This window comes from Fonticula alba (assembly GCF_000388065.1).
Source record: "Fonticula alba strain ATCC 38817 unplaced genomic scaffold supercont2.3, whole genome shotgun sequence".
Taxonomy (NCBI): domain Eukaryota; order Rotosphaerida; family Fonticulaceae; genus Fonticula; species Fonticula alba.
The window spans coordinates 3,078,342-3,088,724 of record NW_009242973.1 but is presented as its reverse complement, the minus strand read 5'-3'; the positions used below and the strand labels follow the sequence as shown (position 1 = coordinate 3,088,724).

The 10,383-nt window shown below is 69.3% G+C and overlaps 3 protein-coding genes across 3 annotated transcripts; 1 reads left to right on the top strand and 2 right to left on the bottom strand.

The window, feature by feature from the left end:
- Positions 1-87: 87 nt before the first annotated feature.
- Positions 88-1,044, bottom strand: H696_02438 (hypothetical protein; the record flags this gene model as incomplete). Its single annotated transcript, XM_009496342.1, has 1 exon — positions 88-1,044. One exon carries the CDS (start codon positions 1,042-1,044, stop codon positions 88-90), a length of 957 nt encoding a protein of 318 aa, XP_009494617.1.
- A 953-nt stretch (positions 1,045-1,997) lies between these two features.
- H696_02437 (hypothetical protein) lies at positions 1,998-5,260 on the top strand. Its single transcript, XM_009496341.1, has 6 exons — positions 1,998-2,270; positions 2,403-2,495; positions 2,602-2,734; positions 3,113-3,283; positions 3,407-4,256; positions 4,411-5,260. The coding sequence occupies exons 1-6, from the start codon at positions 2,185-2,187 to the stop codon at positions 5,157-5,159; spliced, it is 2,082 nt and encodes a 693-aa protein (XP_009494616.1). The 5' UTR covers positions 1,998-2,184; the 3' UTR covers positions 5,160-5,260.
- A 273-nt stretch (positions 5,261-5,533) lies between these two features.
- Positions 5,534-10,372, bottom strand: H696_02436 (hypothetical protein). Its single transcript, XM_009496340.1, has 4 exons — positions 10,180-10,372; positions 6,366-10,070; positions 6,081-6,210; positions 5,534-5,845 (listed from the first exon to the last, which is right to left on the bottom strand). Exons 2-4 carry the CDS (start codon positions 10,062-10,064, stop codon positions 5,571-5,573), a joined length of 4,104 nt encoding a protein of 1,367 aa, XP_009494615.1. The 5' UTR covers positions 10,065-10,070; positions 10,180-10,372; the 3' UTR covers positions 5,534-5,570.
- Between the last annotated feature and the right edge of the window lie 11 nt (positions 10,373-10,383).

Here is a 10,383-nt window from a genome sequence, read left to right as displayed (position 1 = left end):
CTTCCCCCCCTCCACCCATCGCGTCAAATGCCCCCCTGCCACAGCCCCGGGTTGCCAGGGGCGGCCTGCCACCGTTCCAGCGCCCCTTCATCTCACGCACTTGATGATGAACTTCGGATGGGACATGTAGTCGGAAATCTTCTCCAGCAGGGACTTCGGCTCGAGGATGAAGGCCGGCAGGGTGATCTTGTGCAAGTCCATGCCGACCTTCAGCTGCTTGAGCAGCTCCATGATGATGGAGGGATGCTTTTCACCGTTGGCCCGCCGGCGCAAGGGCTCCTCCGGGGCCGAGGTCGTCAGCAAAGCCGGCGACGGGGGCACCAGTACCGCTGCCACGGCTGCCGCCGCGCCGGCGCCGGTGACCGTCCCAAAGGCATCCGTGCCCGCCGGCTCGACATCCGAGTGGCAGGGCGACGAGGTCGGGGGCGACGAGGCCGCCGACAGGGCAGCCGCATGCCTGACCACCGAGGACGGCGCCACCACGCGAGGTCGCACCGACTGTGGCGAGCCGGGCTGCAACTTCTTCATATGGTCAATGACCATCCGCTCGGACGAGCTGACCGACGATAGCCCGTGCGAGGACCGGTCGCTCATGGGCTCGATCTGGGATGTGGGTGCCTGTGCGGCATGGGCCTCCGGTGCAAGTGGCTGCAGCATCCGGGCTCCCTGGGGATCGGGCTTGGGATCGGAGTCGGGATTGGAATCCGAACCGGAGTGGGGCACGGATGAGGGAGTCGTGCTTGACGGAAGTAGCAGTTCCTCCGGCAGCTTGGCCTCCGGTGGGGGCACCGAAACAGGCGGCTCGGCATTCTCGTCGTTTGAGTGGGCCTGAAGCTGTGGCCGGGTGTGGCGCGTGGCGGCCTCCTCTGGAGCATCTCTCCTCGGGGACGCCGCGATGCCGAGCCGTATGCCCGCCACGGCCGGCTGCTCGGGCTGCCTTGTGGCGCTCTTCCCGAGCTCCGACTTCGAAGGAGAGTGAGCCTGCTGCTCGGTCGGCGAGCTGGGCTTTGCTTTGGAAGATGCCGCGGGCTTTAATGGATTCATGGCGCGTGTGTGCGTGTAGGCGCGTGTGTGTGCGTGGTAAAAATTGGTGGCTCTATGTGGCGCGTGGCGAGCCGACACGAATGGTCACCCAAGGCGAGGTGCGGCGAGGCGAAAAGACAGAGGGGTGCTGAATGCCCGGTTGTGGGTTACATGTGGCCGGTGTCAGGGCCGCGCTTAACTTCACTCCGGCACAACACCAGCACCCCGGGCGCTTCTGGGCTGTCTGTCCCACTTAACTTAGGGTCCAGAGCCCCGGGATCACGCGAGCTCCGTCGGCACCAGGCAATTAATCCCGTCGTCCGCGCGTGCGTTGGCAGGGAGCTTCGCGGCGCCCCCTTTTCGGCGGCTGGGCAATTCCCGCCCGAAAAGCGCACACGTCCTTTGGCCGGCTTGCCATGCTTGACACTCCCGGGACTCGCCCTGGGCCGTGTTGTGCCGGGGTGCGGCCGGATCTCCGCTTGCTTTTAGATCTGCCCAGGAAGCCGCACACCCGTGGGGAGAAGCCCCGGCTGCCCCGGCTGGCTGGGGAGGGGGCGGGCCGAGGCGCAGGGAGGGATGCCAGGGGGGGGGGGGGACCGAGCCGAGGCACGGTCCGCTTGAGCAGGGCTGCTGGCCGTCCGACGCACGCTGACGGGGCGAGGGCCGATTGACGAGCGAGCGTGGGGCCCGATCCCAACTCGGCCTCCGAGCCCGGGGAAAGGAGGCTGGGATGGCGATCGCCAGCCACCATGGGATTCGGCTGGCCCGATTGCCCGATCACGTCTGCGCTTTTTTTCCTTTCTTTTTAGCTAGCCAGCCGCCCCCTTCCCCCCCCCCCGACGGGGAGGAGAGGATGGTGGGACTCTTCTTCTGGGGGGTGAAGGTGCGACGAGCAAGTGATGGATATTTCGGGAGCTTGGTCGCTGTAGATGGCATCCCCCTCGGGGGAGTTGGGAAAAATAAAAGGGAGAGATCTACTCCCCTCCTCCTTGGCCCCTTTCTTTCCCCACACCATCTTCATCCCCACTTTCTCCTCCTCTCCCTCCCCTCTCTTTCCCCCCCCTATATCTCTCCCCCTGCCTTTGGAGCATTTACCTCCCGGCTCTGCTCCCCCCCCCCCCAAGCAGGCTGTCCGGGGGTCTACCCGTTCCGTTGTTCACCATGGTGCTTGCGGTCCTCTTTAGTCCGCACCGCTTTTCCAGCCTGACACTGGTCCTCTGCCTGTTGCTGGAGATGTCCTTCCGGCTGTACGTCCTCTGGAGCGCGCCCTTCCTTGCTGTCCTTTCGTCTCTCCCTCCCACTCTCTTGCTCTGCCCTTCGGCTCCGGGCTTCCTGGTCGCTTCTCTGCTTTCACACCGCTCTGACGAATTCCCTCTCAGATCCTCGCAGAAGAGTGTGTCGCTGGCGATCCGGCGTTTCCCGATGGACACCTTCTTCCAATATGTCCATCCTTCGGCCCTGGATGTGCTCTTGTGCGTTGGACCTGCCCCCCCCCCCTCTCGAGGATCCCCCCTCGCTCGGTGGCCCGGCTCCTAACCTGCTTGTCATGGCCTCCCTCCTCGCTCCTCTGGCGGACAGTTTCCCCCTTGTGGCCATGGCTCTCGTCTCGGCGTCGATGTATATCTCCGGGACGCTGCTCCTGTTCATTGGGGCTCCCTTCGCCGTGTATCGGTTTTCCCTGTCCATGACGCATGCCAGCTTTAGCCATACGGTCCGTTGCATACCCTTTCCTCGGCGCACGCACACATGCACGCACACATGCTCGCACACATGTTTGCACACATGCTTGCACACATGCTTGCACACATGCTTGCACACATGCTCACACACACATGCTTGCACACTTGCTCACACACACCCACACACATGCTCACACACACACACACATGCTCACACCCACACACATGCTCACACACACACACACATGCTCACACACACACACATGCTCACACACACACACACATGCTCACACACACACACATGCTCACACACACACACACACACATGCTCACACACACACATGCTCACACTCACACTTACCCGAACAATCCTGTCCCATTTCAACACTTGTCTCCTCCCCTCGAAATAGCCCCACTTCCGCGCCTTGGCCAGCTTGGTGTGTGGCGGGTTCCTTGCCTTGGCCGTTCTGGTCCTGTTGCGGACCTTAGCCGACGCAGTTCCTGGCTACTTTCTCCTGTCACAATTGGCTTTTGTGGCTGTCGCTTCGGCTGCCTGTCGTCTGCGCCTGACTACTCTGCCGGTGCGTGAGCCTTCCTCATTTTCCTTGCGCTCTTTCTCCCTTGAGCTCCACCCGCCCCCCTCGCTCCTTCTCCACCCTGCCTCCCTTAACCAGCCACTCTGGCCATTTGCCACCCCCCTCTAGTCGACTCGCCTGGCGCACAGCTCCTTTGACTACTACGCCGACCGAGCCCGCGCCCTGGCGCTGGTGCTCCTGGCGCCCGTATGCTTCTTTGCCGCCGAGGCCGAGGGCTGGACCCACGGCACCGGGGGGGCCCTTCTCTTGAGTGGGGCCCTCCTCGGCGCGGCACTGATCATCCTCCTGGCAGATGCCATTGGAGCCGGGCGCCTAATGGTGAATGAAGCCCAGCGCGTGCGCCAGAAGCGCACCCTCACCGTCAGCCGGTTTGACGCTCTGGCCGCCGGGTCGGAGCTGAGCTTGGCCCTGCTGGCCCGCGGCCGGTACCTCGGGGCCATTCTCCTCGGGCCGCGGCGCCTTGATGGGCTGGTCATGCGCCTGAATTCCTTCCCCGGAGTCGAGGGGACCCCATCGCGGCGGCGGCGCACCGCCAGTCGTCACTTTATGCGTCGGATTGCCCGGCGCATAGATGCCCTGGTAGCCTGGACAAGGGGCCTGCTTCGGGGGTCCACGCCCGGGGCCGGCACCTCCCTGGGGGCCAGTCCCTTTGCCGCGGTCGGCAGTGCCATTGCCACGCCGCTGGCCGAGCTTCTCCGGGCCTATCCAAGCCTCTTGGCAGCCATGGCCAGCGAGTATATCCCCGTGGCGCCGATGTCCTCGCATGTGCTGAGCCTCGCGCGGTTGCTGGCCGCCGCACCGCGTGTCCTGCTGGCTGCACTGCTGACCGGGGATTTCCCCACGGCCATGATGGCCTTTGGCCGGGCCGTGTCGCCGGTCGCCCTGGCGGCCGTTCTTCGTGGCATGCTCAACGAAAGCCACGGCAATGGCGTGCACCTATCTGAGCAGTCCCATGCCGGTACGCCCGGGCCCTCGCCTCTCCTCCCCCCCCCCCTGTAGCGTCCCCTGCAACGCCCCCTGCCCCGGAGCCCCTTCCTTACCGCGTGCACATGCCTCTCCCTCTCTCTCCCCCCTCGCTTGCCCGCCTGGACCCTTCTTTGTCGCCTTCCCAGGGTCAGTCAGCTTTGCCGTTGGCCCGTCGTCCGCCCCATCCGCCACCGAGGGTTTGTCCGCGGGGCGGACCCCGGCAGTGCCGGATCTGGCCACGCCGGCGGGCTTGGCCCTCGCTGTCGGGGCGCCCGGGTCGCCCTATTCCGCCGCACGCGGCCTCAGCGGCTCGACAGCCGCCACCGCCGCCTCGTCGCCCTATATCCTGGCCTCCTCGAGCCCCTTCTTGACCGGGGGGGCGGTCCTGCCGCCGCCGCCGCCCCTCCCCTTGTCGCAGAGCATGGCCGGCGGGCCGCCGGTCCCCTTCGCTCCGCCGCAACAGTACCCCCCGCCGATGGAAAGCACGCCGGGCGACGCGCCTGTCCCGGCCATCCCTGCGGCTCGGTCGCCCGGGGCCCTGGGCGGCTTCCCGTATGCCCACTATCAGCACCACTTTGGTGCCGGGAGCAATGTCAGCCTGGGCATCGGGGGGACCGCGGCGTCCACCTCGCCGCGACTGGCTGGCTCGACCCACGCATCTTCGAGCGGCCCGACCGGGGGTGCGTCCCTCGGATCGACACATGTGCCCTCTCTGGCATCCGCCCCTGGAGCGGATCCCGGGTCTGGGCCTTGGAAGATGGCTCCCCCGGGTCCGGTGCCCGGGGGTACTCTCCTGAGCCCAAACCCCAGCCCTGGGGCTTCAGTCGCCTCTGGCGCCCCCCCGGCCGAGAATGCTCTCTTCCACCCGGGGCCCGGGTCTCTCGTGACCGGGTAGCCCCACACCCTGCGCTGGCCATGTTCATTTTGGCGCTTCGCCCAGTTTTGCCGTCATGGCGCGTGCCGGCACGTGCCGCCGAATAGAAGCCCCCTCCTTCCTCCCCTTCCCCTTCCCCCCCCCCCCCCCCTGCACGATGGGCGACCGGGCACTCGGACCGCCTGGGCAGCCCCGGCACCGGCTTCCCCTCCGGTTTCGCCCTCTCACCGTGGTGGCTCTCGCCTGTTGTGGCGGCCCGAGTGGGCGGCATGCGGCTGTGATGTATTCGGCAAAGGGTGTCGTGTGTAGGCGCGGCGGCGGGGGGACAATCAATGCATGCTGCACGTCCGGTCATTCCAGCATATGCAGACCGGGTGTGGGCCGGCATGAGTCCCCCCCCCGCCCCCGCCCCCCCCCCAGGGAGGGGCCCTGTCACAGGTCATCGCCATTGTCCTCGCGAATGTTGGCCTTGGCCGGGTCGCCATCCACAATCCGGTCCCAGAGGAAGGGATTGCGCGTGGACCGGACAAAGTAGACCCAGCGCTTGCGCTCGGCGAACTCCACAATCTGCCGGTGGAAGTTCATCACGCCGAGGGCCACCTCGTCGGCCAGCGGCTGGCCTCCAGCCTGGGTCATGGCCAGGCGGTCGGCGCCCGGGCCGAGGGACAAAAGGCCCATCGGCTGGTGGATCGGATTGGTGAGGATGTCTGGCCCGGTGGCGGGGTCGGGGGCGTGTGCATGGGGGGCAGCACCACGAGCAGGCACGGGTTAGCATGGGGCCGCACTATCCGGCGTATGAGCAGACGGGGACACGCTGCAAGGAAGCGGGGGGCGAGGCATCGGCGGCGGCCCTGGCTCTGGAAGCGAGCAGGCCGCGGTGGCACGACAGAAAGCAACACCAACCGGCGATATGCCGAGAAGAAGGGGGCGGGCAGCATGTACCGAGAATCACGTCGTCTGACAGGTTGGAGCGCTCGGTGCTCGGGGCCGGCTCTGGCCGGGCCATCTGCTGGAGGATGCGCTCGGCCAGCTTTTCCACAATGGCGCTAGCCACGGCGATCGGCGACTCGAACTGGAGCAGATGTGCCCCGGCCCCGCACCCGTTCATATGCACGCACGCCGGCGGCCGGCCAGCCCATCGCCGGGGGGGGGATCCATCAAGGAGCTCGGTTAGCAACGTGCGAAGCAGATGCCGGGGGCCGAGCAAAAAAAAAAGCCTCCGCGTACCTCCAAAATGTTGCACTGGGACTCGGCGGCCCGGGCGCAATGCTCCTCGAACAGGGCATCGGCACTGGTGACGACCAGCGACAGGAGCACTCGACGGAGATCGGTCCCGGCGAGGCTCCCGGCCGGCCGGGCATCCTCCGGCAGGCCGGCCAGCGCGCCCGGTGCCAGGGCCTCTTCCCACAGACGAGACACGGCGGCCGCGCGCGAGTCCGCACACAGTCCCCAGAAGATGCACGCCCGGCGAAGGCGCCCACCTCCGGTCGAGACCAGGGCGCTCGGGCGGCCCAGGAACTGCCCCGACCCCGGGTGCACCTCAACCGGGGCCGCTCCCGGCGCTTGAGGTCCCGCCGGCTCCGGGCCATTCGGGCACAGGCCCAGGGCCCGTGCCAGCCGGTCTCCCCCCGGGGCAGCGGGCGCCGCACAGGGCGGCAGAAGCAGGGCCCGGACCCCGGTGGCGGACGGGGTCTGCTGCAGCATGCCGGCCCCCTCGTACGCGCTGCCGGTCGGCAGCCACCGGTAGCCGGGGGCATTGGCCGCCGTCAGGGCCGGGGCCTCGGTGTCCCGGACGGCCGCCAAGACCCCCGCCATCAGGCGGATTTCCGGGTGCACGGTCGGCCCCTTGGAGGGCCGGGGGCCCGACGGCGCGAAGAGCCCGCCCGTCGGCAGGATGGTCACCCGACGGCCGAGGCGCTGGTCGAAGCGACTCCGATGGAAATACCGGTCATCCTGCGACCGGGCCGCATACACCTTTGCATAGGGGTCTTCCGGCGGCGGCGGCCGGGCAGGGGCATCCTTGCCGGCGGGGGGGGCCGCGTCGCCGGTGGCCGTGGCCGGGTCCTGCCCGCGGCCGGCCAGCAGGTCCAGGCGCTCGCGGTCCAGGCGCGAGGCCAGCTCGTGGGCGCCCCGGCGCCGGGGCTCGCCCAGGCCGAGATCCAGCAGGAGCAAATGCACGGCCCGGGCCTTTTCCTCCGGGGGCAGCGCCTTGCCCGGCCGGTCGCGCAGCTCCACCCGCAGCGGCATGACCACATCGAAGATGGGCCCGTCGAAGTCGGCGGCCAGCGTCCGGCGCATGAACCCCGCCTCGGCCTCATCGCCGAGGAAGCCGCGCTGCACCGGGGGGATGGCGAATTCGTCGTCCTCATCCTCGGTGTCGGGGGTGTGGCCGCCGGCCGGGGTGTGCCGCGCCGCGCGCGCCGCCTGCCCGGCCTCCGCTGCCAGGGCCTCCGCCTCGTCGGCTTCCAGACCGCCAGCCAGCCAGCCCCGCTCGGTGGCCGGCCGCGGGCGCCCGGCGAACAGGCTGGCCGAGCCCATGCCGCCCCATGCGACTCCCAGCGGGTCGCACGAGCGCAAGATGAAGCGCTCCAGGCTGGGCGTGGTGACGAAGGTCGTCGACGCCTCGGCCGCCGCCGCCGTCGCCGCGGTGGCCAGGGCGTTGGACAAGAGCAGGACCGTGCTCGGGGCGCGTGACTCGGCGGCATTGCAGGCCCGAGAGTATGCCCGGCAATCGGCCCACCGCGCGGCATACACCACGCGGTAGCGCCCGCCGACATCCGCCCTATACACGGAGGTGGGGACCCCGGTGCCGGCGGTCCCGCTGCCCGGGCCGCCGGCCGCGGGCATGTCGTCGTCCGGCAGGCCGAGGCGGGCAAGCGCGTCCAGGATGGTCGCCTGGGCGGCCACCTCCGGGTCCAGCCCGGCCCCCTCGCCGTGGTCGGCCTCCTGCGTGGCACGTAGCTCGGCAGCCAGCCGGTGGGCCGTGTCCCGCACCAGCACCGACCAGCTGGCCAGCTGGCCGATCGCCGGGCGGGCGCTCGGCGTCGGGGCCCCCGGTTTCGCGGCCCCGTCGCCCATGCCGGCGGCGCTCGCCTCAGCAAAGCGCGTGACATTGCCCTGGAACCGGGCCACCGCCTCGTCGAGGCCATTCTGCTGCCGCAGCCAGTGGTCTGCCAGGGGATAGAAGCTTGGCAGGGCGCCGGGGTCCACCCGGGCCAGCAGGGCCGCCGGCCCGGCGACCGCCACGCTGGCCAGCTCCGCCCCGGGGAACTTGTCACTCAGCCCCGCCCAGGACACCGTGCGGCCGGCGAGCAGGGCTTCGCCCACACGCGAGCGCCACCAATATCCGAAAGCCAAGGCTGCCAACGCCAAGAGGGCCATCAAGGGGCGGCGGTCCGGGCGGGCCGGCTGCCCGGCCCCATCGCGCCTCGACCGGCCGTCCGCCCGGGCCCCCAGCCGGACCGAGTCAGTCGAGGACATGGGGCTCGGGGCATCGGCCGCCAGGCGGTGCAGCTTCCGCGGCCCCCCGTAGAATGGGCTGTCCGGGATCTGGTCCATGGTCGGGGTCATCCTCGGCGAGCCGGGCAGACTGCCCGATGGGCCGCCCCCGACCAGCAGCGCCCGCAGCGCCGGCGACCCGGACGCCGCGCTGAGGGATGGGCTCATGTTCGGCAGGGCCTTCAGCTCCGGGGTAGTGTGCTCGATGGTTTTCATGCGGAGGGGCCCCCCATCCGAGGGGTCCCCCCGGGTGGGCAGCGTCCGGCGCGTGGTTCGTCCGTTGCTGATCTCAATCTCCCGGACGCGGGTAAACTGCTGCAGCTTGAAGGGAGCTCGCTGGCCCGGGGCCCGACGATGGCGCGACCGCCGGGGCCGAGCCTCGCCTTCGTCGCCGCTGTCATCATCATCGTCGTCGTCGTCGTCGCTGCTGCTGCTGCTGCTGCTGCTGCTGCTGCTGTCATCGCTGTCATCGCTGTCGCTGCTATGGGTGGTGTGGTCGTCGTCTTCCTCCTCGTCGTCCTCGGTGCTGTCGCTGTGCTCGGTGCTGTCGGCGCCATCCCCCGGGCCAGGGGCGGTGGTGCTCCGGCCGGCCTTTTGCCCGGCCCAGGCGCTGTGCACCGCGGCCCCGGGGGCTGGCTGGAAGCGACTGCGCCGCGGGCCGCCCGCCACCACGGGCCCCAGCTGCGGCGAGATGAGCGACATCATGTCCGTGTCGCCGCCGGTGGCCATCAGCGCCGGGGAGCTCGGCCCGGCGGCCGTGAAGAAGAAGGGCCGGTCGCCGGAGGCGGCGGCCCCGATGCCGGCGCCGACCGGTGACACCAGCGGCGAAGTGGAAGACCAGGAGGACGCCTCCCCGCGGCTGGAAGCCTCTCCGCGGCTGGGCACCAGCCCGGTGGTCGAGGCGTCCGGCGCGCGGTCAGTGCTATCCTGGTCGGAAAGGTCCCCCGAGGAGGTGGGCGATTGGCCCGGAGACAATTCCCGGCGGCTCGGGCTCAGCAGGGCGCCCACCTCGACCCCCGGGCCGCCGGGCGAATCGGTCCCGAGGTCCGGGCTGTCCGGCCGCGAGGCCGGCGACTCGGTGCCGCTGTGCTCGTCATCACCGAAGGGGCCGGCGTCGGTCAACGGGAGGCCACTCTCCGGCAGGGGCGTGGCCTTCTGGGCCCCGGTGCCTGATCGGCGGGTCGAGCCCCCGGCGCTCCGGGACGGGCCAGTCATGCTTCCTGCCGGCTCGATGCCCAGATGCACCACGCTCTCGGTGGATTCGGTAGCCAGGCCGGTGTCGAAGGAGGGCGGCAAGTGCTTCCGGTCCAGGGGGGCCTGCGGTCCGAGGTCTTCCCAGTCCAGGCGAGGAGAGGCGTCAGACTCCCGGCCAGGCTGGCCAGGTGAGGGTGGAGCGGAAAGAGTAGATCCCCCGGGGGGTTTGGCCATTGGGGCCTGGGGAGGTTGTGTCAGGCTTCATGTCGGGCCGGTTATAGTAGGCAAGGAGCAAGGACAAAGGGCCGATCGGGGGCGCGCGTGCTGCCCGGGCGCGGGGCAAGGGTACCTCTTCGGGGAGTCAGCGCCAGCAGCGACCGCCAAAGGACCGGACTTCTTGCCGGAGCAGAAGGCCAATCAGCGCCGAGCAGGCTGGGTCTTTGTTGGGCGAGGGGGGGGGCGCGCTTTTCCGATCGCTGCCTACGTGAGTGCGTCGGCAGGGGTGTGGCTGCCTGGCGGCGTATGTTCGAAGGTGGCGCAATGGCAGAGAGGA

Bases quoted from the DNA above. Each gene is read 5' to 3' on its own strand.
- H696_02437 (XM_009496341.1), top strand. From the start codon at position 2,185: ATGGTGCTTGCGGTCCTCTTTAGTCCGCACCGCTTTTCCAGCCTGACA. The intron at 2,496-2,601 runs GTGCGTTGGACC...TCTGGCGGACAG, and splicing joins TCGGCCCTGGATGTGCTCTT to TTTCCCCCTTGTGGCCATGG. The intron at 3,284-3,406 runs GTGCGTGAGCCT...ACCCCCCTCTAG, and splicing joins TGCGCCTGACTACTCTGCCG to TCGACTCGCCTGGCGCACAG.
- H696_02436 (XM_009496340.1), bottom strand. From the start codon at position 10,064: ATGGCCAAACCCCCCGGGGGATCTACTCTTTCCGCTCCACCCTCACCT. The intron at 6,211-6,365 runs GTACGCGGAGGC...CATCTGCTCCAG, and splicing joins CCCAGTGCAACATTTTGGAG to TTCGAGTCGCCGATCGCCGT. The intron at 5,846-6,080 runs GTACATGCTGCC...CCACCGGGCCAG, and splicing joins GTCAGACGACGTGATTCTCG to ACATCCTCACCAATCCGATC.